Raw genomic sequence first — 25555 nt, 5'->3', positions numbered from 1 at the left:
AAAAAAAAAAAGAAAAAGAAAAATATAAAGCTAAATTGTTTTGTTATATTCATTCTGATGATCTTTGTCTTTTAATTGGAGTATTTATTTTATCTAATGTAATTACTGATATATTGGAGTTTAAATCCACCATCTAATATTTTTTCTATTTGTAAGAATTGTTTCATGTTACTTTTCTCTGTTTTATTGCTTCAATTTTGGATTAATCAAGTATTTTTTAATGCTACCACCTGCCCTTATTAACCTGTTAGTTCTACTTTTAGTAGTTCTTGCAATGATTCCTATAAAGATTACAGCATGCATCTATTAGACTTCCTAAAAATCTAATAGACAATAGTACTTTTACCACTTCCCCAGACAACACAAGAACCTCAAACCACTTGAGCTCCATTTAATGCCCTCCTGCCTTTCGTGCTATGGTTGCCATACATTTTAATCATACATATATTTTAAACCCCACACAGGATGTTTTTCCTGTTTTACACACTCGAACTTTACTGAGATTTACCTACATCGTTTCCCACTTCATACTCTTCATTCCTTCCTACGCCTCCATATTGACATCTGGGATGATTTTTCCTTTAGCCTAAAGAATTCCTTGTAGCATTTCCGTCTTGTGGATATTCTGGTGACAGACTCGCTCCTCTCTTGTTTATCTGGTATGTCCTTATTTTACCTTCATTCTCTTCACTGGGCACAGATTCTGGGCAGACATTTTTTTCTGCCCTTTGAAAATGTTGTGCTGTTAACGTCTCCTTATTTGTGTTGAGGGACCAGCTGTTAGTCTTTCTGCTGCTCTTTCTAAGGTAACAGCTTTTCTACCCTGACTGTATTTAAGATTTTTCTTTCTGTCTTGTCTTCTCTGCAGTTGGATTTCGATGTGCCCAGATGTGGTTTTCCTTATAAACTACACTGTGTGGGCTTGATGAATTTTGTCATTCTGGAAAATTCTAGGCCATTATTTCTTCCATTATTTCCTCTGCACATCCTTTCTCTCCTCTCCTTTGGTATTCCATTTATGGGAATGTCAGACCTTCCTATGCCCTGGCTGCTAGAGTGCAGCTCTTCAGGAATGCATCTGAGAGCCTGGGGCTGTTTAACAGGTCCCTTTGTCCTTGGCAGGTTCTGAACTCCCAGTCTCCCCGGTCCCTGGAGGCTGCCTGCAGCTTTGCTTAGCTTCTCAGCCTGTTGATCACTGCCGTGGAATTGGCGAGTGTCTTCCGGGGAAACACAGAGGCAAATGTGAGCCTCACCTCAATGCCCTTCCCATCTCTCTGGATTCTTGTCGCCTTCAGTCCTTGCTGCCTCGGTAACTTTCTCATGTCTTCAAACATATGTTTTAGTATTTTACCTTCCTTTTCTAGTTGTTCTTGGCAGGAAGCTTTATCTACTAGAACATAGCCTGACACATCCAGAGGCAGATGCGTTGCTGAGCAGAAATGACAAAGAGATGGTTTCTGTCCCTTGGGCCTGAGGGTCCGGTGGCAGAGCCAGACATGACAACAGTGTAAAGCACAAGCAAAATGTGATGTCAAAGGGAAGCAGAAAGACATTCAATCTGATAGGAGGACCTGGGAAGGTCTCTGTGAAGAACAGGAAGGATTGCACCATGTGCCATTTGGAGGGGAGGGGACGGAGGCGCATTGTTCTAGGTGACAACAGCTGAAGCTGGTACAGGCTGATATGATGGGACGTGTGCCATGGGCAGGGCTGGGGTGAGGGAAGGGAGAAACCGTCATGGGAACTGAAGCAGGGGAGGTAGGCGCGTGCCACACATAAAGGCTTCTGTATCCAAGCTGAACCAGGACTTTTTATATGGGATGGCAGATTGGGAGTGACCCACTCTGGCTTTCCTTACACTAACTGTGCAACTCTGGTAAAATCTCTAATCCTCTCTGGTTCTTGATTTTGTTGTAAAATACGAATCCTGATAGTACCTGCCTCTTCTACTCCCCAAGGTTCTTGTGAGACATAGGTAAGCTTGAGGATGCAGATGTGCTTTGATGGGAATGGTGCATGGCCAGGACCCTGATTCCCTTCAGAGTCACACCACTAGCATGTCAGGCTGTGCATTGGTCAGTTGGTCAGGAGCTATCACAGGAACCCTCCATCACTTTCTGGCCTTGTTTGTTAGTCGCAGGATGAGGATGGCTGGCTCTCTGGCAACATCAGAAAACTTTCCAAAATCCTCAGTTCTGACTGTCCCCCAAGCTCCAACATCTCCACCCCAGCATCCTCTTTGGGGCACTGGGTGCTGCTGGTCACCCAACAGACATGGAACTGCCTCTCTCCAAGGCAGATCGTCCCTCCATGGGCAGCTCTGGACAGCTCTGACTACAGGAAAGTTACCCAGAACTTCCTCGAAGGTATTGTGCCATGACCGGAAGAATATGATTAGCCTACTCCTCTGCATAGGGTTAAAATAAAATACCTTATGCCCCCACCTAAGTTTCCACCTGCTCATCCTGTTTTATGGCCCTGCGTCTTTCTCTGAGACACACGTGCGGTCCTTTTAAAATAGCCTCCTTTTTTCTCTGAATTACAAGGGGACCAAGATACACAAGGTCTTCTTGCTACGTGATTTCACTCGGGAATTCTCAGAGATAGGCTCCACCAGATACGATGACCATGACCTTCAGGATTTTAAAACTCGTTTAGCATTGCAGCCCTCAAAGCTGACGGGAACATTAGAATTCATCTAGCAAATGCTCCTGTAGTGTTTTGGGGTGCCATTCATTTAATGGAGGGTGGGTGTGTTGAATCTCCTGCCCTCGCCCCTTCAAACCCGCTCCTCCTCCACCGGCCCCCATGTTCCAGGAGGCCGGCCCATGCAGGCTCCCCCAATGGGCTCAGCTCCCTTGCCACTGGCTTTGAGTTGCAGGGGGCTGGGTTTGCCTAATAGGAGGCACCAGAAACATTCAAAGATGGGAGGAAAGGGAGTCAGGTATTTATTCTCCCTCCTGCATCCCCGCCGTTGCTGTGGGTTGGCTCTGAGACTCTCCAGTGAAGGCTCCTAAGAGACAGCTCCCTCTGCCACTCTCCAGTTCTCACCCCCCAGGCTCCCTTCAAGCCTAGGGTGGTCACAGCCCCCCTGAGTCGCCAGCCCTAGGGTGTGACACCAGCCTTTGTTAGTTCGGCAGAACTCTGCCTGCATGTCCGTAGTCTTAAAAAACTCTCCTCAAATTAAGTTGGAGTGTGCTCTGTTCCCTGCCAGGAACTCTACTGGAAAAAGCATTCCAGAGAGTTGGGGAAGACGGTGGGTAAAGGAGGTGGGGCCTCCTAGCCCTGCATGGTGAAAATGTCAGGTAGGAGTGGGGCTGGATTGGCGTCGAGAATGGACGAGCTTTCCATATTAAGCCAAGGGGTATGAAATCTCTCGTTCTCCTTGTAGGTCGCCGTAGCCCCACGTTCTCATCCTAACACATCTCTCCTGTCTTCCAGAAAGCTCCTGCTGCTTCCGTACCCCGCCTGTCCCTCCCAGCTGCTCAGGGCCCCTTCGTGGGATCATCAGCTCGAAGACAGGGATGGAGAGGCCTCTGTGCTCCCGCCTCTGCAGCTGCCTGGCTGTGCTGGCCCTCCTGTCCCCCCTGAGCCTGGCACAGTATGACAGCTGGCCCCACTACCCCGAGTACTTCCAGCAACCGGCTCCCGAGTATCACCAGCCCCAGGCCCCCGCCAATGTGGCCAAGATTCAGCTGCGCCTGGCCGGACAGAAGAGGAAGCACAGCGAGGGTCGGGTGGAGGTGTACTACGACGGCCAGTGGGGTACCGTGTGTGATGACGACTTCTCCATCCACGCTGCCCACGTCGTCTGCCGGGAGCTGGGCTACGTGGAGGCCAAGTCCTGGACTGCCAGCTCCTCCTACGGCAAGGGGGAAGGTAAACATTCTGTGCTTTGGATCTGAGTGCTGTCACCTGGCAGGGCCCGGAGCTGCCTTCCCTGAGGTCAGCCTGGGAGAGGAGGCTGCACGCACTGAAAAGTGTAAACTCTTGGTGATGCCCATCTAGGGGCTGGCATCCTTCCGAGCACACGCAGGCTGCACCCTGCAGTAAGGCAGGGGTGGGGGACATTTGAGGAGGGGCACAGTAAGTGACCAGCCATACCGATTTGCCCAGGACTTTCCTGACTTTAGCACAGAAAGTCTCACATCCTGGGAAAACCTCAGGAAAACCAGGACAGTTGGTGACCCCACGTATGGGGTGAAATCGGCCTGTGCTCCTCTCTCCACTCCATATTCCCTGCCTGGGGGCTGCGCCAGCCCAGGGGAAGTTGCACTTTACTCCAGATCATTCCCTGTTAGGAAAACCTCTTGCTCTTCCTCACAAAGGCTCCCATATGCTTGAGTTCCCTGATGCCTCCCGCTGTCCTGGCATATGGAGTTCATCGTTTTAACACTAACCTGCTATTGCAGGCTTGCTCACGATAGGCACAGAGATGCTTTGGGTTTTTTCACTGTTGGTTAGCCTATTCTTTCCTCCCTGTGAGGTTCAAATTTATTAATTTTTTTTTTTTTTTTTGAGACGGAGTCTCGCTCTGTCCCCCAGGCTGGAGTGCAGTGGCACGATCTTGGCTCACTGCAAGCTCCGCCTCCCAGGTTCACGCCATTCTCCTGCCTCAGCCTCCTGAGTAGCTGGGACTACAGGCGCCTGCCACCGCGCCCGGCTAATTTTTTTGTATTTTTAGTAGAGACAGGGTTTCACGTGGTCTCGATCTCCTGACCTTGTGATCCGCCCGCCTCGGCCTCCCAAAGTGCTGGGATTACAGGTGTGAACCACCGCTCCCGGCTATTAATTTATTTTTAAAAATTGTTTTAAGAGCTGGCCAGGCGCGGTGACTCATGCCTGTAATCCCAGCACTTTGGGAGGCCGAGGCAGGCTGATCACTTGAAGTCAGGAGTTCGAGACCAGCCTGGTCAACATGGGGAAACTTTGTCTCTACTGAAAATACAAAAATTAGCTGGGCATTGTGGCGCGTGTCTGTAGTCCCAGCCACTCGGGAGGCTGAGGCACAAAAATCGCTAGAACCAGGGAGGCGGAGGCTGCAGTAAGCTGAGGCCGCACCACTGCACTCTGGCCTGGGTGACAGAGTGAAACTCCGTCTCAAAACAAACAAACAAAAAATCCCCAAAAACTTTGCTTTAAGAGCTTTGAGGCAGGACAGGTTTGAAGCCCTGAACCTAGAGCTCAGTCTGTACTGACCTCACACCACACTTTGTAGGAAGACACTTGTCCTCTCCAGCCTCATTTTCCCCATCTGGAAGTTGGGCTCTGTAAGAACTCCTGAAACCCTGACGGTGCATGTTCCCAAATAGGAAAGAGATGAGGGTGGAGGGCATTGTTTCTTTTTAAACATTTTTCCAGGAGCTAAGAGTTTCCCATCTGTGGGTCAGCCAGGCAAAGGAAGCTCCCACACCCGCCCCCCGGCTGAGCTGCAGCCCAGACCTCAGCACAAGTCTGGCTGCTGGACTAAAACAGGGCTGCCCACACTCCTCTCCTGGACTAAAGGGCTAATGCCATGCTGACTGCATAAGAATAGCCCAAGGGAGCTTAAAAGTACAAAATAGCACAGACCTCAACCCACCATAAATCTGGCTTAAAAGGTCTGGGCTAGAGCCCAGGACTCTTGTCTCTTTTGGAAACCTGTAAAGTGACAGGTTTGGGAGTCATTGAAATTGATAACTGTTATCCTCCCTTCCAACTTTCTGTTATTCTAGAAATTATAGGAGAAAGGAAGTCCCATCTCACACATCTCACCTCCATGCAATTGAAAATTTCCTGTTGGCGTAACTGGATCAGGAGACAGCATAGAGTCACATGTTCTCTGCAGCTCGCTCTGGGCTCCCTGGCAGCGATGAGAGCCATGGAAGTGAAGTTAGCAAATGCTGGGCTTTAGAACCCACTTCCTGTCTTCTTTAAACAAATGTCTGATACTTCCACATCTCTGTTTATCTGACTGGCTGAGCGATCCAGGGGTAACCTCAGATTCATGTTTTCCATTCCAGGCTTTCCAACGCTCATTATTTTATAACAAATGCTTTCCAGTGACTGGGTATTTTTCCAGTGACAATTTTATTTCAACCTCAATTTAAAACTTACCTGTTGTCAGACAAGGGGGTTGTGGTTTTTCCCTATTAGGAGCAGGCATGGGGTAGTAGGAGACAGGTTTTTACCCAGGTGGGACTTTGCCATCCAAGCATGGTGAAGAGTGAAAAGTTCAAGGAGTGGCGGGAGTATGAAAGGGAAGGATTAAACTCATGGTCCGTGAAGACTGTGCTGGGTAAGGAGGGTGGTAATACATGGAGAAGTTGTAGGATTGTGCATAGCTGCTGTGATCACTGGATTGCGGGTCTCTGTTCAGATGGACGCAAGAAGTTTACTAAAAGATGAAGGGAGCTGTGTGTGGGTACAGAGCAGGAAGGGTGAAATGGATATTGAAGGGTGCAATCTCTGGTAATGAGAGACCATGGGACAGCGGCTGGAGCAGGATGGAGGACAGTCCCTGAGAGAGGAGGTATATCAACAAAGAGACCAGGAGTACTGGAAAGGCCATCTTTGTGGACATGGCATCCATCAAGGGTTTTAAAAGGAATAATGTCAAAGAGAGGACAGGAAGAAACAGGTGCCTGGAAAAAAAAAAACAAAAAAAAACAAGCAAACCCTGTCTTGTGTTCAAGGCTTTATGGGTTAAGCTGCTTATGTGAAGTGGTGCTTGGTTTATGACAGGAGAGACCTTTTACATTTAAATGTATTTGAATTTCACCAGCATCAGTCCAGATCTTTATCACTGGGTACATGGTGGGCACTTAGTAAATATTAGCTAATTGATTCATTTTGATTTGGCAGAATAGGAAAAAGAGTTGGCGAAACAGTTCTTGATATAGTGAGTACAGAATGTGGCCAGCACCCAGGGCTTGCTCCAGTGGGGGTTAGGGGCTTCGTGTGCTGGTCACACTGTGGATAAGGCTGCCCCTCCAGGACCCCTTAAGCTCCTCGGAAGTTCAGGCTGGCGTAATGAAACCAGGGAGGGCACCAGGGACGTTCTGGGTTTTCTAGCCTGGCCTGTCCACAGATTGTTCTCCCAAAGCATCTCTGAGCTCAGGTAAACCGCAGGCCTTTCTAGGGAGTTCTGGAGGGAGCAGCTGTCCTGTTTCTCAATCCCTGGTCGAGGTTATAGCAGCTGAAGCTAAGGTGGTTGCTCTCCTTCACCTGTCTTCAGAATCAGGAGGCTAAGCCTATTCCCAGTCACATCCCTCGTTCTTTAGACCCGAGCAACGAAGCCAGCAATAACCACATTGTGACCTCACAGACTTTTTTCTTTCCTTTTCTTTGAGACAGCGTCCTGCTTTATCACCCCGGCTGGAGTGCAGTGGTGGGATCTAGTCTCAGTGTAACCTTCGCCTCCCGAGTTCAAGTGATTCCCCCCATCTCAGCCCCCCGAGTAGCTGGGATTACAGGTGTGCACCACTAGGCCCAGCTGATTTTTTAAATTGTATTTTTAGTAGAGACAGGGTTTTGCCATGTTGGCCGGGCTGATCTCAAACTCCTGGCCTCAAGCGATCTTCCCACTTTGGCCTCCCAAAGTGCTAGGATTACAGGCGTGACCCACTGCACCCATTTGCAACCCCACAGAGTCTAACTTGAATAGTTTCCATTGTCCTGGGCTCTGGCATTCCAGCTGAATTTCATTTATGATTTTTACTTTCCTAATGATCTGTTAACTTGTATATATATGTGTGTGTGTGTATATATTTATATATATATATTTATCTCTTCTTTCATCCGGCATTGGAAGGAAAGAGTAAGATAAAATTTGGCTTCTATTGAATGGCTTTCTTGTGTCCAAAGTTTGACTCTCATCTTGTGTCCCAAGGACACGGCTTTCCTGGCAGTTCTGAGGAGGCATCTACTGGATTGTACCTAGAACCACCCTGCTTTCCAGTAGGCAGACCCAGAAGCTGGTTGCATTGGAATCAGAGTAGTTAATAAGCACAAAACCTATAGAAGAAAAAAAAAAGGGCCCTTTGCAGTGGCTCATGCCTGTAATCCCAGCACTTTGGGAGGCTGGGGCAGGTGGATCACTTGAGGTCAGGATTTCGAGACCAGCCTGGCCAACATGGTGAAATCCCGTCTCTACCAAAAAAATACAAAAATTAGCTGGGCATGGTGGCATGTACCTTTGGTCCCAGCTACTTGGGAGGCTGAGGTGGGAGAACTACTTAAACCTGGGAGGCGGAGGTTGCAGTGAGCTATGATTGCACCACTGCACTCCAGCCTGAGCGACAGAGTGAGACACTGTCTCAAAAAAGAAAAAATTTTTGTTATGAAATCAGGCCAAACGCGTATACCATGCATGGTGATGCTGTCTTGCACTAAGTACAAATTCACATTTTTACCATCTAAGTAGAAATTGACCAAGTATATGTGGAAGGGGTCCATGGAAAATTATTGGGGGTCCATGGAAGATTCATAAGAGAGCAGCTCTTTGGGGCAGGCTCCGTAGGGTCCCTGGTTTGCAGCTGTTCTCAGTTCCTTTGATGATGCACTGGTGGACTTCCAGGTCCTTAGCGAGGGGGGTTTCTCTCACTGCAGATGGAATAGGGTAACACTGCTTTTCACCATCTCTGTCACTTCAGCAGCTTTGCGACAGAACGTTCCGCTTAGAATGTGGAGGGTCTTTTCCGTTGCTAGTACTTAGCAAGACAAACATTTGGTTTGTTGTTGAGACAGCAATCGATTAGGGAGTGTATGTTTCAGTGGAGCTTGACTGCTTGGAAACCAGGCCAAATTGAGAAGCCAGTTGGAAAACCTCAGCCCAGATGTTTTCAATTAGCTCTTTGTTCTCCACAATGGATCCAAGGTGCTGTCATTTGGGCCCTGACCAGCAACCGTGAGAACAGACACGTTTCAGCAGGGCCTGGACATCAGAAGACTGGCCCCGGGGTCCTTCTTGACCTTGAAGACCCTCTGTTTCTCTCCTTGGTTTCCTAATCTCTCCAATGGGAATGTTTTTATTTGCTTTTCTCTTACATCATAGAAGCAGTAGAATGTATTGTTTTTCTGACGGACTGGAAGAAGGAAGGGGAAAGGGAGGTTGAAAGCGTACCAGGCACATACATTACCTCATTGAGTCTCCATGGCAACCTCTTTGCTCGGCATCATTAGTTTGGCTTTAGAAATGAGAAGCAGGTGTGGTGAGGCAGTTGCCCGCATCACACAGTGCCCCAGTGTGTGGCAGATAGAACTTGAACCCAGGTTTGTTTGACTATGTCTGCTGCTCCAGACTCCTGAAAGGAGCTGTGAGAAAAATGAGAGGTTTAGTTTTGTTTTCTTTCATTTTTTCAGCGGCACTTATAAAAATCATTATTTGAAAACCCTCTAGTACTTTATGATTTTTAAAAAAATTATGGCAAGATGCGCATCACATAAAATTTACCACCTTAACTTTTTGGGGTTTTTTTTTGGAGACAGGGTCTCACTGTCACCCAGGCTGGAGTGCAATGGCACAATCACAGCTCACTGCGGCCTCAACCTTCTGGGCTCAAGCAGTTCTCCCACCTCGGCCTCCTGAATAGCTAGGACTACAGGCACGTGCCACCATGCCCAGCTAAATGTTTTGATTTTTAGTAGAGACGAGGTCTCGCTATGTTGCCCAGGCTGGTCTCGGACTCCTGAGCTTGAAGGATCCTCCCGCCTTGGCCTCCCGAAGTGTTGAGATTACAGGCGTGAACTGTGTCCAGCCCAGCCTTAAACATTTTTAAGTGTATAGTTCAGTAGTGTTAAGTATATTCACATTGTTGTGCAGCCATCATCACCGTCCATCTCCAGACTTTTCCATCTTGCAAAACTGAAACTCTGTACCGATTAAACAACCACACTCATTTCTTTCTCATCCCGGGCCCTGGCAGCCACCACTCTACTTTCTGTTTCAATGAATTTGACTCTTCTAGATACTCCATATGATATTTGTCTTTTGGGACTGGCTTGTTTCACTTAGCATCATGTCTTTATGAATCATCCATATTGCAGCAGGTTTCAGAGTTTCCTCCCTTTTGAAGGCTGACTAATATTCCATTGTATGGATAGACCACATTTTGTTGATGGATACCTGGGTTGCTCCCACCTCTTGGCTATTGTGAATAATGCTGTTATGAACACAGGTGTGCAGATACCTCTTAGAGACCCTGTTTTCAATTCTTTTGCTGGATCATGTGGTAATTTTACTTTTAATTTTTTAAGGAAACACCATACTGTTTTCTTTCTTTTTTTTTTTTTTTGAGACGGAGTCTCGCTCCGTCGCCCAGGCTGGAGTGCTGTGGCCGGATCTCAGCTCACTGCAAGCTCCGCCTCCCGGGTTCCCGCCATTCTCCTGCCTCAGCCTCCCGAGTAGCTGGGACTACAGGCGCCCGCCACCTCGCCCGGCTAGTTTTTTGTATTTTTTAGTAGAGACGGGGTTTCACCGTGTTAGCCAGGATGGTCTCGATCTCCTGACCTCGTGATCCACCCGTCTCGGCCTCCCAAAGTGCTGGGATTACAGGCTTGAGCCACCGCGCCCGGCCAACCATACTGTTTTCTATAGCACCTGTACCATTTTGCGTTCCCATTGACAGTGCACAAGGGTTCCAGTTTCCACACCCTTGCCAGCACTGTCATTTTCTGTTTTTTTTGTTTTGTTTTGTGTTTTTGGTTTTTTTGTTGTTGTTATTTCTTTTTGTTTTTTTGTTTTTTGAGACAGAGTCTTGGTCTGTTGCCAGACTGGAGTGCAGTGTTGTGATCTCAGCTCACTGCAACCTCTGTCTCCCAGGCTCAAGCCATTCCCCTGCCTCAGCCTTCTGAGTAGCTGGGATTATAGGCGTGTGCCACCACGCCCGGCTAATTTTTTGTATTTTAGTAGAGACAGGGTTTCACCATGTTGGCCAGGATGGTCTCAATCTCCTGACCTCGTGATCCACCCGCCTCGGCCTCCCAAAGTGCTGGGATTACAGGTGTGAGCCACTGCGCCCGGCCCATTTTCTGTTGTTTTGATAGTAGCCATCCTAGGGGTGTGAAGTAGTGCTTCACTGTGGTTCACCCTCTAGGACTTTGCATGCTGAATTCTCTACTTAGTGCAAGTGAGAAAAAAAACAGGAGGTAAGCGGAGTCCCATGGTGGCCTTCTGGAACATGATGAGGTGGTTCCATGGGCCAGTCTGGCTGGGCTGTCTCTGAGCCAGTGATGGGAAACATTGAGAAATAAGAGGAGCTGAATAGGAAGTCAAGGCCCAGGCTTCTGGGCTCAAGGGGTGATGGGATAATCATGCCACCTCATCCTCTAGGTATTGGAAGACCAAGGAGATACTACATGTGAAAATGCCTTAAAAACCTCAAACCAGGCCGGGCACAGTGGCTCATGCCTATAGTCCCAGCACTTTGGGAGGCCAAGGCAGGCAGATCACGAGATCAGGAGATCGAGACCATCCGGCCCAACATGGTGAAACCCCGTCTCCACTAAAATACAAAAAATAAGCTGGACATGGTGGCGCACACCTGTAGTCCCAGCTGCTTCGGAGGCTGAGGCAGAATCACTAGAACCCAGGAGGCAGAGGTTGCAGTGAACCGAGATCACCCCACTGCACTCCAGCCTGGAGAGAGCCAGACTCTGTGTCAAACAACAACCACCACCACAACAAAAAACCCAAACCTTCAGTGGCAGGAGAGTTTAGTTCCTCCCTGAAGGGTCAGAGTTCAGCCTCTGCTACAGATAGAAGGTGAGACTGGCTTGTGCCATAATCAGTGCCACTAAAACATCATCATCATCGCTATTTTTTAGTAACTATGGCCAGCAATGGACTAGGCACATGCTTCGTAGTATCTCTGATCTGCACACAGCTGTGCAGCTGAAGTGTCATTGTTAGTCCCACTTTACTGATAAGAAAAAGGGCCCTTGACCCTGGCTGAACGAGAGCTCAAACCCGGCTTGGTACCCAAAGCTCCGCTCTTTCCACTATCTCATGTGACTTCTGGGCTTACATCTAATTTCTATCCTAATCATGTTCAACCTACCACATCCCCAGATCACATCAGCTGCTTACTGTGGTGTGGGAATCCAGGTGGTCTTGAGCTATGTGCAGTATCTTAATATAATAAAAATTGATGGCCACACACAGCTGCCAAAATTAGAGAAAAATTCTCTTTCCATGTAAGACACTGGTGTCCCTCAAAGACTCAGACCTGCATTGACGCATCTCTTGGTTTCTTTCCTCTCTGCCTCCTTCAGGGCCCATCTGGTTGGACAATCTCCACTGTACTGGCAATGAGGCGACCCTTGCAGCATGCACCTCCAATGGCTGGGGCGTCACCGACTGCAAGCACACGGAGGACGTTGGTGTGGTGTGCAGCGACAAAAGGATTCCTGGGTTCAAATTTGACAATTCGTTGATCAACCAGATAGAGGCAAGTCATGTGCTTTTGATGTCTCCGTCATGCAAACATTTTTCTTCTTCCATGCGACTCGCTTTTTGTGTATTGATTTCAGGAAGTGTGTGTGAGCAGGAAGGAGGGTACCTAACCCAATGGGATTAGATGCAAGGGCAGTTTAGGGAAGGATTTGTGGAGAAGGGAATCCCATCCATGGGGAAAGGGCATTTCCAGGCACAAGGAACAGCATGGACAGAGGCACAGAGGTGGGAAGGTTGATCTCAGGGAGAGTGCATCTGGGAGTAGAGTTAACTGAAGCTGGAAAGACGGGCATGAAACACCTCCTGTGCCATGTTTAGGAGCTTGCCCTTTGGGTAGGAAAATGTATTAGTTATCAATTGCTGCATAACAAATTGCCCCCAGATTTTGCAGCTGAAAACAATGAATCTTTATTATCTCACACGGTTTCTGAGAGTCAGGAATTGAGGAGCGGCTTAGCTTCTTGATTCTGCTCAGGGTCTGTCATGGAATTGCACGCAGGCTATCAGTGGGGGCTGGAAGGTCCCCTCCCACACAGGCTGGTATGGTTGTTGGCAGGCTGTGGTTCCTTGCTAGCTGTAGACTGTAGCCCTCTGTTCCTCTCTATGTGGCCTCTTGGTAGGCTGCCTGAGCGGCCTCAGGACATGGTGGTCATCTTCCCTCACAGTGAGTGAGGCAAAGGAGAGCGAGAGAAAGAGCACAGGATGGAAGTCATGTTTCATAACTTAATCTTGGAAAGTGATAGGCCATCATTTCACTGTATTCTATGGATCACACAGACTAACCCTGGTAGAGAGTGGGAGGAGATTACACAAACGTGAGACACCAGGTAGGGTTGCTAGGGCCATCTTGAAAGCTGGCTACCACTGGCCAATGTAGCTGAGGATTGAAATCACTTTTTTTAATTAATTAATCTTTTTTTTTTTTGACATGTAGTCTTGCTCTGTCGCCCAGGCAGGAGTGCAGTGGGGTGATCTCGGCTCACTGCAAGCTCTGCCTCCTGGATTCACGCTATTCTCCTGCCTCAGCCTCCCAAGTAGCTAGGACTACAGGCGCCCGCCACCACACCGGGCTATTTTTTTGTATTTTTAGTAGAGATAGGGTTTCACCGTGTTGGCCAGGATGGTCTCAATCTCTTGACCTCGTGATCCACCCACCTCGGCCTCCCAAAGTGCTGGGATTACAGGTGTGAGCCACCACTCCCGGCCTGGAATCACTTTAAAAATGCAGGTACTGGGCTGGGCACAGTGGCTTACGCCTGTAATCCCAGCACTTTGGGAGGCTGAGGCGGGTGGATCACGAGGTCAGGACATTAAGACCATCCTGGCTAACACGGTGAAACTCCGTCTCTACTAAACGTGCACACACACACACACACAAATTAGCCGGGCGTGGTGGCGGGCGCCTTTAGTCCCAGCTACTCAGGAGGCTGAAGCAGGAGAATGGCATGAACCCGGGAGGCGGAGCTTGCAGTGAGCCGAGATCACGCCACTGCACTCTGGCCTGGGCGACAGAGTGAGACTCTGTCTCAAACAAACAAACAAACAAAAAAATGGAGGTACTGCGGCCTCCCACTGACCTGCTGGCTCAAAATCTCCTGCTATGGGACCAGTTTATTTTTCTTTAAGCAGCCCCAGATGATTCTGATGTTGCCAGACTGATCATTTCAGCATTTGAAAATCTACATTTATGGCTAAATTTCAGGGTTAGCTTTCCAGCAAATTCTTTACCGAAACAATTAAATTAACAAACATTTATTACATGACTCTTATTTGCAACATATGTGGGAATTAGGGCAGGAGGAGTTGGCAGCTAACACGCCTGTCCTCAAGGAACATGTCGGATGCCACCTCCAAGGAATTGTGGGATCTGCCCCAAATCCAGGTCAAGGAACCTTCGCTGTGCTTCAGCCTCCAACTGACCCCAGCACTAATGCAGAAGAAAGGTGACTTGAAATTGCCCTACTTGGGCTCCAGAGGAAGTTCTCCCAAGACTGTGGCCTTTACTGTCACGGCTCACACAGTCCTTCTCTCTCCATATATGTTCCCAAGTGTGCTGGGAATTTGTCCAGCCCTGTAGTATAGCATGGAAAAGGATTTCCAGGCTTCTCTCAGCTGTGGAGGAGGCTGCTTCTGGTCGACACCTGTCAAATGCTGCTATTTTATTGAAGATAACTGGAGAGATTGTGATGGAGTTGATGTACTTTCTTCAGTCTTCCAGTCACTAATGACAGCTTTGCTTTCTTTACCATGAAGTTTATGATCTGACAGTTGGGCTCGTCTAACCCAGTTTCACAAAATTTTCCATCTCCATTCCTTATAACCTCATGAGCAATAATTGGCCCCCACTTATGTGTATCTTATCTCTCCCATGAGATTGGAAGCTCCCAGAGGGCAGGGGCTATATCTTATGCATCATTGTATCCAACAGATAAATTCTAGGTACCTAATGGGAACAATGTCTCCAACTTCCAAATTTTCTTCTCCCCAGAAATGCAAGCCAGAAATTGTTATCCCCTTAGGTGGAGAATCTCCCAGGATAAAATATAAGCTAAACAGCAATGAGAAGCACATGGAAGCAAATAATTTCTTCACAGCTTGTGCTGCCTAATCAGACCATGAGCTGATTTGTAACATCTTGGATGGACCTCTGTTCAACCTAGAACCTCAGGTTAATCTACCTGGAGTGTCCAGTGAAGACCCAGGCTTCTTGGCATAAGAAAGTCATTGATGACTTGAATTAAAAAAAAAAAAAAAAAGGACAGGCCAAAACATCAGTGAGCTTTGTGTCGAGAAAATGAGAAGGTTCATCTGGCATTAGAAAAAAAAAGATTTTGGAAAAAGGACTCTGAGTGGCACTTCATTAGATAAATGTTTGTTGAATACCTACTAAGTGCCAGTTCCAATGCTTAGCAATTCCAGGGCGAAATAAGATGGGTCATATCAAAAGAAGAACTTTCATGGGGTGGAATAAACATAGAAAAGACTGAAAATGGCCGGGTGTGGTGGCTCATGCCTGTAATCCCAGCATTTTGGGAGGCCAAGGCGGGTGGATCACCTGAGGTCAGGAGTTCGAGACCAGCCTGGCTAACATGGTAAAATCCCATCTCTACTAAAAATACAAAAATTAGCCAGGCATGGTGGCAGGTGCCTATAATCTCAGCTACTCAGGAGGCTGAGGCAGGAGAATTGCTGGAACCTGGGAGGCGGAGGTTGCAGTGAGCCGAGATCGCACCATTGCACTCCAGCCTGAGCCGACAACAGCAAGACTCCATCTCAAAAAAAAAAAAAAAAAAAAGACTGAAAAAAAAATATGTCGGAGACAACTTTCTTATTCTGGAAGGGCTGAGATTCCATGATGGGAAAGCTTAGCCCCTACCTTTATTCAGGGCATTTGTTGGGTACCTGCTGGTTTGGGATACCAGTAGAGAAAGAAAACATGGCCCTTGTCCTCCAGTCCTTGGAACCTGCAAGACAAGATGTACACCTTGGAGAAAGCTGGGGATCCTTCCAAGGCAAGGAGCATGGACCCTAACGAATCTCCGGAAACCCACAGAGGCAACCTATGGAGACATCTGGCTTAAAGAGCCAGGTGACATCCATAGCCTTACGCGCTCTGCATTTTCCTAGAAGGCCTCCCTTTTGCTGTCAGATAGATCAGGCTGGTGCCCACAAGCCAGGGGGAAGCTTTCTGGCCCAACCACAGAGACTGAGGGAACTTTCATTGATGACCAGTCCCCTGCAACTTCTTCCCTTTGGTAGTCACTGAAAGTAGGTCATGAAAGGGTCTAGACCTCAGGATGTCTGGGGAGAACCTCCGTGAGTTGCCAGAAGGTTCTTGCATCCAGGGCTTTGTGGCTAAGGCTCATGTTTACTGGCAGTGCTGGCCTGATGGGTGGAGAACTGCCTGGACCACCTACGTGGGGTATTTATGGGATGCTGAGACATTTCTCCAAAATACCTTCTGGAATGGCCTGTGTCGGTAGCTGAAGTCATAGGATCATTCCTCTCAGCTAAAGAAATGCCTGCTATTAAATTTTTGTGGATAAGAAGAAGAGACATAGCTTTGGTGGACATGCAGTTGGGTGAGGTCATGAACACACTGACTAATGATACCCAGGGTAAACTGCTGACTAATTTGTGTAAACAGAGTGGATGGTCTCTGATGGCGAGCGCTAGGGCTCTGCTCTGGCCTCCCCATCATGTATCAGGAATGTTCATGGAAATTAAAAGGAATACTGATAAAATCTATGGGAGATACAAAACTAGGAGAGATTGCTGGAGTATAAAATTATGGAATGAACTTTCAGAAAAACTGTTGTAGATTGAAATAATGGGCCCAAGCTGTAACATACTAGGGATGAATAGAAGGGTCTATATCAAAGTCCATGGGGGAAAAAAAGTCCCAGGAGTGCAGACTTTAGGGAGAGTAACTAAAAAATCATTGATCTTTTTTTTTTAAAAAAAGGCGTGTTTTGGGCCGGGCGCGGTGGCTCAAGCCTGTAATCCCAGCACTTTGGGAGGCCGAGACAGGCAGATCACGAGGTCAGGAGATCAAGACCATCCTGGCTAACACGGTGAAACCCCGTCTCTACTAAAAAAATACAAAAAACTAGCCGGGCGAGGTGGCGGGTGCCTGTAGTCCCAGCTACTTGGGAGGCTGAGGCAGGAGAATGGCATAAACCCGGGAGGTGGAGCTTGCAGTGAGCTGAGATCCGGCCACTGCACTCCAGCCTGGGCGACAGAGTGAGACTCCATCTCAAAAAAAAAAAAAAAAAAAAAAAAAAAGGCGTGTTTTGGTGGCTCACACTTGTAATCCCAGCACTTTGGGTGGCAGAGGTGGTCAGATTGCTTGAGCCCAGGAGTTTGAGACCAGCCTGGGCAATATGGCGAGACTGCGTCTCTACCAAATTAAAAAAATTAACCTGACATGGTGGCATGCACCTGTGGTCCCAGCTACCTGGGAGGCTGAGGTGGAAGGATTGATTAACCCTAGGAGGTGGAGGCTGCAGTGAGCCATGATGGTGCCACTGCATTCCAGCCTGGGTGACAAAGCGAGACCCTATCTCAAAAAAAAAAAAAAAAAGAACAAATCTCTGAAGCAGCAGTGGTTGACAAAAAGCTCGGTATCAGCCAAGAGTGTGGTAGGGCTGCTGGAAAAAAAAAAAAAAAGTTAATGTCAACTGCTTTACAGATAGAAGAATTGTTTCCCTAAGCTCTTTGCCTTTTGCACCAGTCGCTAACTGCAGGGTTCAGTTCTTGATCCAGATATTAACCAGGTCACCAGGGGAAAGGCCAGCAGGATGGAGACAAATCTGGAAACTATATCACGAGGAACTGAAGTTTTTTGTCAAGAAAAGAGATATGGGGGGAGATGGTTCTTTTCAAATACTTGAACTACTACCATGCAGAAGAATGTTTAGAATGTATTCCAACTCCCGGCCGGATGCAGTGGCTCATGCTTGTAATCCCAGCACTTTGGGAGGCCGAGGCAGACAAATCATGTGAGGTCAGGAGTTCAAGACCAGCCTGGCCAACATGGTGAAACCCCATCTCTACTGAAAATACAAAATTAGCTGGGCGTGGTGGCGGGCGCCTGTAATCCCAGCTACTTGGGAGGCTGAGGTTGAACCCGGGGAGGGGGAGGTTGCAGTGAGCCGACATGGTGCCATTGCACTCCAGCCTGGGCAACAAGAGCAAAACTCTGTCTCAAAAAAAAAAAAGAATATATTCCAACTCCCAGAGCCAAGGCAGAGGGGAGCGTGATGGGAGATAGATCTTAGGCTCACTGGAAGCCCCGCAGTAGGTAGCTCTACCCAAAGTTAGTGGTGAGTATGACGCGCGTCCGTGTGAAGAGACCACCAAACAGGCTTTGTGTGAGCAACATGGCTGTTTATTTCACCTGGGTGCAGGCGGGCTGAGTCCGAAAAGAGTCAGCGAAGGGAGATAAGGGTGGGGCCGTTTTATAGGATTTGGGAAGGTAAAGGAAAATTACAGCCAAAGGGGGGTTCTCTGGCAGGCAGGAGTGGGGGTTACAAGGTGCTCAATGGGGGAGCTTTTTGAGCCAGGATGAGCCAGGAAAAGGACTTTCACAAGGTAATGTCATCGCTTAAGGCAGGGACCGGTCATTTTCACTTCTTTTGTGGTAGAATGTCATCAGTTAAGGCGGGGCAGGGCGTTTGTACTTCTTTCGTGATTCTTCAGTTACTTCAGGCCATCTGAGCTTATACGTGCAAGTCACAGGGGATGCAATGGCTTGGCTTGGGCTCGGAGGCCTGACAGTGAGCTCCTTGTCGGTGGAGGAATTCAAGCATGAACTGGACAACACCTGCCAGGAATATTGTGGTCAGATTGCCTACATGGGGAGGGAAGTGGGATTAAGTGATTGCCAAGTTTCAAGACCCTGTTACTCAGTGTCTGGGAAAATGCACTCATCCCACATAGTGTGTGCCTAACTGGATATTGACACTGCGTACCATGTGTAAATTGGCATCATGTGTGTGTGAGAACATAGAGAGAGAAGGGATGCCAACCAGCATGTGTATTGTGTGCTTGGGTTCTCTGTTTGCCTTTTCTGCAGCCCCTAATGGCCTTGACCGTGAAACCAGGTACAGACTTTTCACTCTTCATATCAAAGTGTGAGAGTTAAAGCCCTCCTTCGAATTCCCCCAGTTTGGAAGGGGCAAATTGAAAAGTGGCCAGGAACGAAATGTCAGTGAATGATTTCTCTGTGTTTTGGGACCCCAGTCGTAGACCACTGGGCTAGAGAATGTGATGAGGGCCTCCGAGTCCCTTCCCATGCCTACTCTGCAGGGGCGTGGGCTGCACTCTGTAACATTCACCCTCATTAACCCCTGGAGATTGGGGACAGGTCACAGATCATTACAGATGACCCTCACAACCCATGCTTCCTCCAGAGTGCGCTGGAATTCCCAAAGCAGAGAATGGAAGAAAACTGCATCAGTCTAGACCAAGTTCATCCTACTCTGGAATGCCAGAGGCATGAGTCACTGAGCCCTGGAGGCTGGCTGATGGAATTTCACTTAATGAGCGAACTGTGCTTCCCTGGACTCCTACAGCTGCTTGCAGCATCCTTGGGAGCTCCTGATTGTAAATTCCCCTCTAGAGGAGGAAAAAAAAATCACACCTTCTTCACATAAGTGACCCCACCAAGGGAAAGTTCACAGGTTTGTACCCTAACCTGCCTTTTGACCAGCATCCAGAACAACAGGGCAAGTGTCGAGCGAGTTGAATTCAATCCCTTCCAGCTGTGACGGTCTGTAGTTCAGTGGCAATGGTTTCTCCATCAGAATGACGTAGTGTGCATTCATCATTTACAAGGTAGTTTTAAATATTCTGTAGGGGAAAAAAAATCAGATGATTTCTGTAAAAGTGCTTTGCAGACTCTAAAAGTGCTGCCGTGGGTTAGTCCTACCACTGAATCCCCAGCCTTGGTTCATTTCATCCAGGAAATTAACCAGGCAGGTTCTCAGTTTTCCCCTTTTCTGACACAGGCTGTGCCGTCATATCTTATTGTATATTCTCAGTTTTGGACTCCAGAATTGAAGGCAGAACCCCTGGGTTCCAGTCCCAGTGGAGACTGGAACTCACAGCTATATATCCAGTGACTGACCCTTCTTGGGCCTCTGGATACTGTCCTACAAAACAGAAGTTTGTCTGGATATAAAGAAAATCAGTTTTAGGTCAATCCTCAAAACTTTCTTAAAAGGAGGTAAGTAGGAGCAAATAAGCAAATGTGAAATACTCTTGGCTCCAAATGAACAGATCTCTTTTAAACCTGGAAAACAGAGCCCAAACCAAACCTCCCAGGATTTCAGAGCCTCTTAAATGGAGAGGCTTTGTTTCCTGCCTGTGGCGGGTAGACCGGTTGGAAAAAGCATTAGATAAGGAAAGATGACAAATCCAGATGCCCTGCTGAGTAAACCTCTGCTCCCCGGCTGCTCTGCACGTTGCCCCGTCATGTGCTTTCACAGGAAGCCTCGTGGCTGGGCTGTGTGTCGCTAGATCAGGAAACGTTTTAGTCTTTTTTCTTCACCCCACCCCTCCCCACCCCACCCGACTCCACCCCACCTTCTTCTTTACCCATCCTTTAAAGGCTCTTTTGCAAAAAGCAATTCCATTGCCGGAACTGATTGGAAAATCCCCAGGCTGTGAGATTTAGGTGTTGCCTATCCCCTGAGTGACCTCCAAGCCTCAGTTTCCCATTTGTGAAAGTGGGCAGCGCAGGAGGTCTGGAGGGGCCAACAGAGGGACGATGAGGACAGAACGAGGAGAAAGCCATTTCTTTCCACCCAAGGGGAGAACCCGGTCCCCCTATTCTCTGCTGTCTCGTGTTCGTCTGGAAGGACACTGAGACCTGAAAAAGCCCTTTCTTCTCGTCTTAACCACAGAGACTGAGGCTGCTATAAATTTTTTAAATTCCTTGGGTCCAGGTTTTTATTAGTTACAGTCAGCTGCCAAATGTTTCAGCATTGCCCTCCCAGCGGCAGCTCTGTCCGTTTGGGGGCGGCTGAGGGTGGAGGGCTTCAGCCTAAAAGGGAAAGGTCTCTAGAAGGACTTCTGAAAAGTCTGAACCTTCCCAGCCAGGAATCTCATCCTTCCCCTGACTCCCACCAGAGAGGTTGCACTGGGTGGTCTGGGGAAAAAAGGGAGCCTATTTTCACCTCTGTGCAGTTTAGAAGGTAGTGGTCCCCCCACGCCTAAATTTAGACCCCATTCCTGGATGGTCACAGGGTAGTTGGATGGCCTTTCTCTGTAAGAGGAAGAGAAATGGTAGCCAGGGGATAGTTTGTGCCGGACTTTTCGGCAAGGGCAGAAGGAGCCAAGGTGGAGGCCCACAGCCTCTGAACTCTCAGTTTTACTGAACTGTCTGGCTGGACAATCAGATATAGCTCTCCTGGGTTTTGTCTCTCCTACTTCTTGGGCAAGAGGATATATAACATCCTGTCCAGGGCTGGGCACAGTGGCTCATGCCTGTATTCCCAGCACTCTGGGAGGCCAAGATGGGTGGATCACTTGAGGTCAGGAGTTCGAGACCAGCCTGGCCAATGTGACGAGACCCCCCGCCTCCCCACTACTAAAAATACAAAAAATTAGTTGGGCATGGTGGCGCGTGCCTGTAGTCCCAGCTACTCGAGAATCGCTTTAACCCAGAAGGTGGAGGTTGTAGTAAGCTAACATTGCACCACTGCACTCCAGCCTGGGCGACAAAGGGAGACTCCATCTCAAAAAAAAAAAAAAAGAATAAAAAAGATCCTGTCCAGCCCTCACATTCCGCGATTCTATTTACTTAAGAGCCTGTATGTAGCCAGGGCTTGCCAGCTACCAAAAGGGACACACAAAGCAAGTAGTTCTAGAGTGACCTATTTTCCCGACTGAACATCTGAAATGCAGAAGGGTGTGTATGTGGATAACAGATGGGAACCTGGTTTCTGACCCGGGTGTTGTAGATACAATGCTTTGAAAAGTATAAATACCATTATAACTGTTTGTGAGATGAAATAAACCAATACATAACATTCTATTTATTTGACAGCACACATGAATAAGGAGGCTTATAATTTGTTTTAGATGAAATAAATAAATGAACAGGATGTATTCAAACTTTGAAGAATGTGATTGGGTGCTCAAATGCATGGCAGTTTGGAGAAGAGAGAGGTGAATGAGGAAACCTGTGGGATAGTTGCTATCTGGAGGAAGTGGGGGCTTGAGCTGGGCCAGAGAAAGCCTCTGCCTGCCCTGCGTGGGCAGATCCACTCTGCAGGGAGGTCTGGTGACGTGACTAGGGCAGAGTGGGCAACGGTCAGCCTGGTTCTGCAATGCGCCTAAGTGGCTTATTTGAGTCGCCTCAGCCATGCTAGGTGTCAATGCCATGGAATTCCCCCAACCCATCCCCAGGAGCCTGTTGCTAAGGATCTGTTCATTCATTCACTCGATACATTTCGATTCAGCACCAGACCGTACACTAGGCATGAGGATAAAGGGAATGATGGAACGGACCATCTTGCCCACCCCGAGCTTACCGTCCAGCAGTGGAGAAACAATCTCATGCATCATGACTGTGTTACCATGGTGAGGATGGCTGTGAAGAGAACCCCAGATTCACCACGAGGGTGTGTGGTGGGCAGTCGGGCCTGACCAGGACAGGAGGAACTGCTGGGTCACAGGGGCTGGTTGTTGGAGCAGGTGTCTCACAGCAGGGCTTGCCCGTTCTCCAAAAAAGCAGCCTCTGTTACCTACCCAAGTGGCTGCCTGCTTGGAAAATGAAACACAGAGCATTCAGTTTTCCAGCAGTGTTGCAAAGCTTTTGATTTACAGGAGGAAGGCCCCAACAGACTACCGGCTCTTTCCTTTGGTGGTGTCAGCATGACCTCAGCTCTCCAGGCCACCCCCACCCTGCCCCCACTGGCCTCTGTCACCTAGAGCTGAGGAACAGAAATTGTTGAAATGCCTTTCCTCTCCCACTTTCTTCCATCAAGAAGTCACAGGCTAAAGAACGTTACCAGCAGCTTATTTTTTGTTGAGTTGGAGTTTCGCTCTTGTCGCCCAGGCTGGAGTGCAATGGCGTGACCTCGGCTCACTGCAACCTCTGCCTCCTGGGTTCAAGTGATTCTCCTGCCTCAGCCTCCTGAGTAACTGGGATTACATGTGCGTGCCACCACGCCCGGCTAATTTTTGTATTTTTAGTAGAGCCCCACGTTGGCCAGGCTGGTCTGAAACTCCTGACCTCAGGTGAACCACCCGCCTCGGCCTCCCAAAGTGTTGGGATTACAGGCATGCGCCACTGCACTCAGCCCCCCAGAAGCCTGTTAAACTAAGAGTTTCTGATTGGATCATCAAAAAGGGATAATTGCAACATAGCCAGACTCCTGGAATACAGCATGCCTCATACTGTGTACAGATAATACCCACTTAGCCAGGCCATCTAACTGTGTGCTGAGGATCAGACGGCTTCTAATTCAGTTCAGTAACTATTTATTGGTGTCACATCTCAAGGGAAAAGGGGAGAGGGTGTTAGGGAGCTCAGGTGACAAAAGGATGCCTGGACAAAGCATAGATGTTCTCCTGTCCTTAAGTCACACAAGTCATGCTTATGTTAGGAAGAGAGGGGAGGACTACGTAGCTGTTTATTTTGCATTAAACCAAGAATAAAAAAAGTCTTTATTAAAATGTCGAACTTGGGCGCACAGCATGTCTAGCTAAGCTAAACTCCTGTTGTTGGATTTTGAAAAAATCGTTACTGGTTCCTTCCAAACATGTTTGAGGACCCACTCTGTGTCTGGCTATAGTGAGTCCTCAGACATGGTTGGAAGGAACCAGTAATAATTTCTTACTGTGTGGGTAATACAAAAATGAATAAGGCACAATTTTGCCCTTAGGGATTCACAGTCCAATTGAGTGGCAAAAGGATGCGGAAAAGTAAATACTAGTACAAGATAGTCAGCATAAGCCAAGAACTCAATGAGTCACCAGACGCCAGTGCTGGAGGAATAAAGAAGAAATCAAACGTGTGGATGTGCTATTTGGGGGCAGGGGAGGGGGCTTCACAGAGATGCTGGTACTGCCTCTCCTCCTCTAGATCACGGACCTCATGACAGCGAGGACCATGCCTATCCTTTCAGAGTCTCACACAGCACTTGGGACATGGTAGCACTGGACAAATATTTTTGAATGAACAAATGATTAACAATTTCCCTGCGGGTTGGCAAGATTCTGATTCGTAAAAAGAAGGGACAGAGAATGGCAGGGTGTGGTTTGGGCCTAACGCGGGGGTGCCACCAGGAAGATCTGAGCAAGACCCTTGAATGCACTGTGATCAAAGAGGATGAACGGATGGGAGAAGAAACCAGAGGCCAGGAGACAGTGTGGGCCTAGGTGAGATGACAACCTTATCATGCCCTTCCTTATGCTCCCACAATTCTCCTTGCACAGCTGACTGGGAATTGGGAGTGAGAATGGCAAGCTAATAGAAGGGCAAAGAGAAGGTCTTGCTTGGGCTGAATGGGCGCATGAGTGAGGAAGAGAGACGGTCACAAAGGTCTGCAAAGCTGGAGGCAGGCGCGTCCCTCAGTGACTTGATGAAAAGAGGAAGAGGTGAAGGCATCTTGAATGTGTTTGGTTTCAGATGCTGAGGAAAGTGTCAAGCTGGTAGTTGGGACATGGGTCTGTATCTGGGAGACCACTGTTTTGTTTTGTTTCTTAGAGGAGATCTCGCTCTGTTGCCCAGGCTGGAGTACAGTGGCACAATACTGGCTCACTGCAGCCTCAAACTCCTGGGCTCAAGTGATTCTCCCACCTCAGCCTCCTGGGAGCTAGGACTATGGGCAGGTACCACCTTGCCCAGCTAATTTTTTTTCATTATTATTATACTTTGAATTCTAGGGTACATGTGCAGAACATGCAGGCTCATTACATAGGTATACCTGTGCCATGCTGGCCCACTGCACCCATCAACCCATCATTTACATTAGGTATTTCTCCCAATGCTATCCCTCCCCCAACCCCACGACAGGCCCCAGTGTGTGGTGTTCCCCACCTTGTGTCCAAGTGTTCTCATTGTTTAATTCCCACCTATGAGTGAGAACATGTGGTGTTTGGTTTTCTGTCCTTGTGATAGTTTGCTCAGAATGGTGGTTTCCAGCTTCATCCATGGCCCTGCAAAGGACATAAACTCGTCCTTTTTATGGCTGCATAGTATTCCTTGGTGTATATGTGCCACATTTTCTTAATCCAGTCTATCATTGATGGACATTTGGGTTGATTCCAAGTCTTTGCTATTGTGAATAGTGCTGCAGTAAACATACGTGTGCATATGTCTTTATAGTAGCATGATTTATAATCCTTTGGGAATACACGCAGTAATGGGATTGCTGGTGCCCAGCTAATTTTTTAACTTTTTTTTTTTTAGAAATGAGGTCTCATTCTGTTGCCTAGGCTGGTCTTGGACTTCTGGCCTCAAGCCATCCTCCTGCCTCAGCTTCTCAAAGCATGAGGATGATAGGTGTGAGCCACCACACCCAGCCTGTTTTGTTTTTATTATTTATTTATATTTTTTTGAAGCGGAGTCTTGGTCTTTCACCCAGGCTGTAGTGCAGTGGCGCAATC

The 25555-nt window shown here is 48.1% G+C and overlaps 1 protein-coding gene across 1 annotated transcript in view; it reads left to right on the top strand.

Moving 5' to 3' along the window:
• LOXL2 (lysyl oxidase like 2) overlaps positions 1-25555 on the top strand; it is a 104598-nt gene that overhangs the window by 27169 nt on the left and 51874 nt on the right. The window contains exons 2-3 of the mRNA XM_025393264.1: positions 3442-3879; positions 12253-12428. Of these exons, the coding sequence (XP_025249049.1) occupies positions 3525-3879; positions 12253-12428 (531 nt within the window). The 5' untranslated portion in view covers positions 3442-3524. The remainder of the gene's footprint in view (positions 1-3441; positions 3880-12252; positions 12429-25555) is intronic.

The sequence above is a fragment of the Theropithecus gelada genome, chromosome 8, assembly GCF_003255815.1.
Source record: "Theropithecus gelada isolate Dixy chromosome 8, Tgel_1.0, whole genome shotgun sequence".
Lineage (NCBI taxonomy): Eukaryota > Metazoa > Chordata > Mammalia > Primates > Cercopithecidae > Theropithecus > Theropithecus gelada.
Note: the sequence above shows the minus strand (reverse complement) of the source record. Positions and strands in the feature narration are given on the sequence as shown.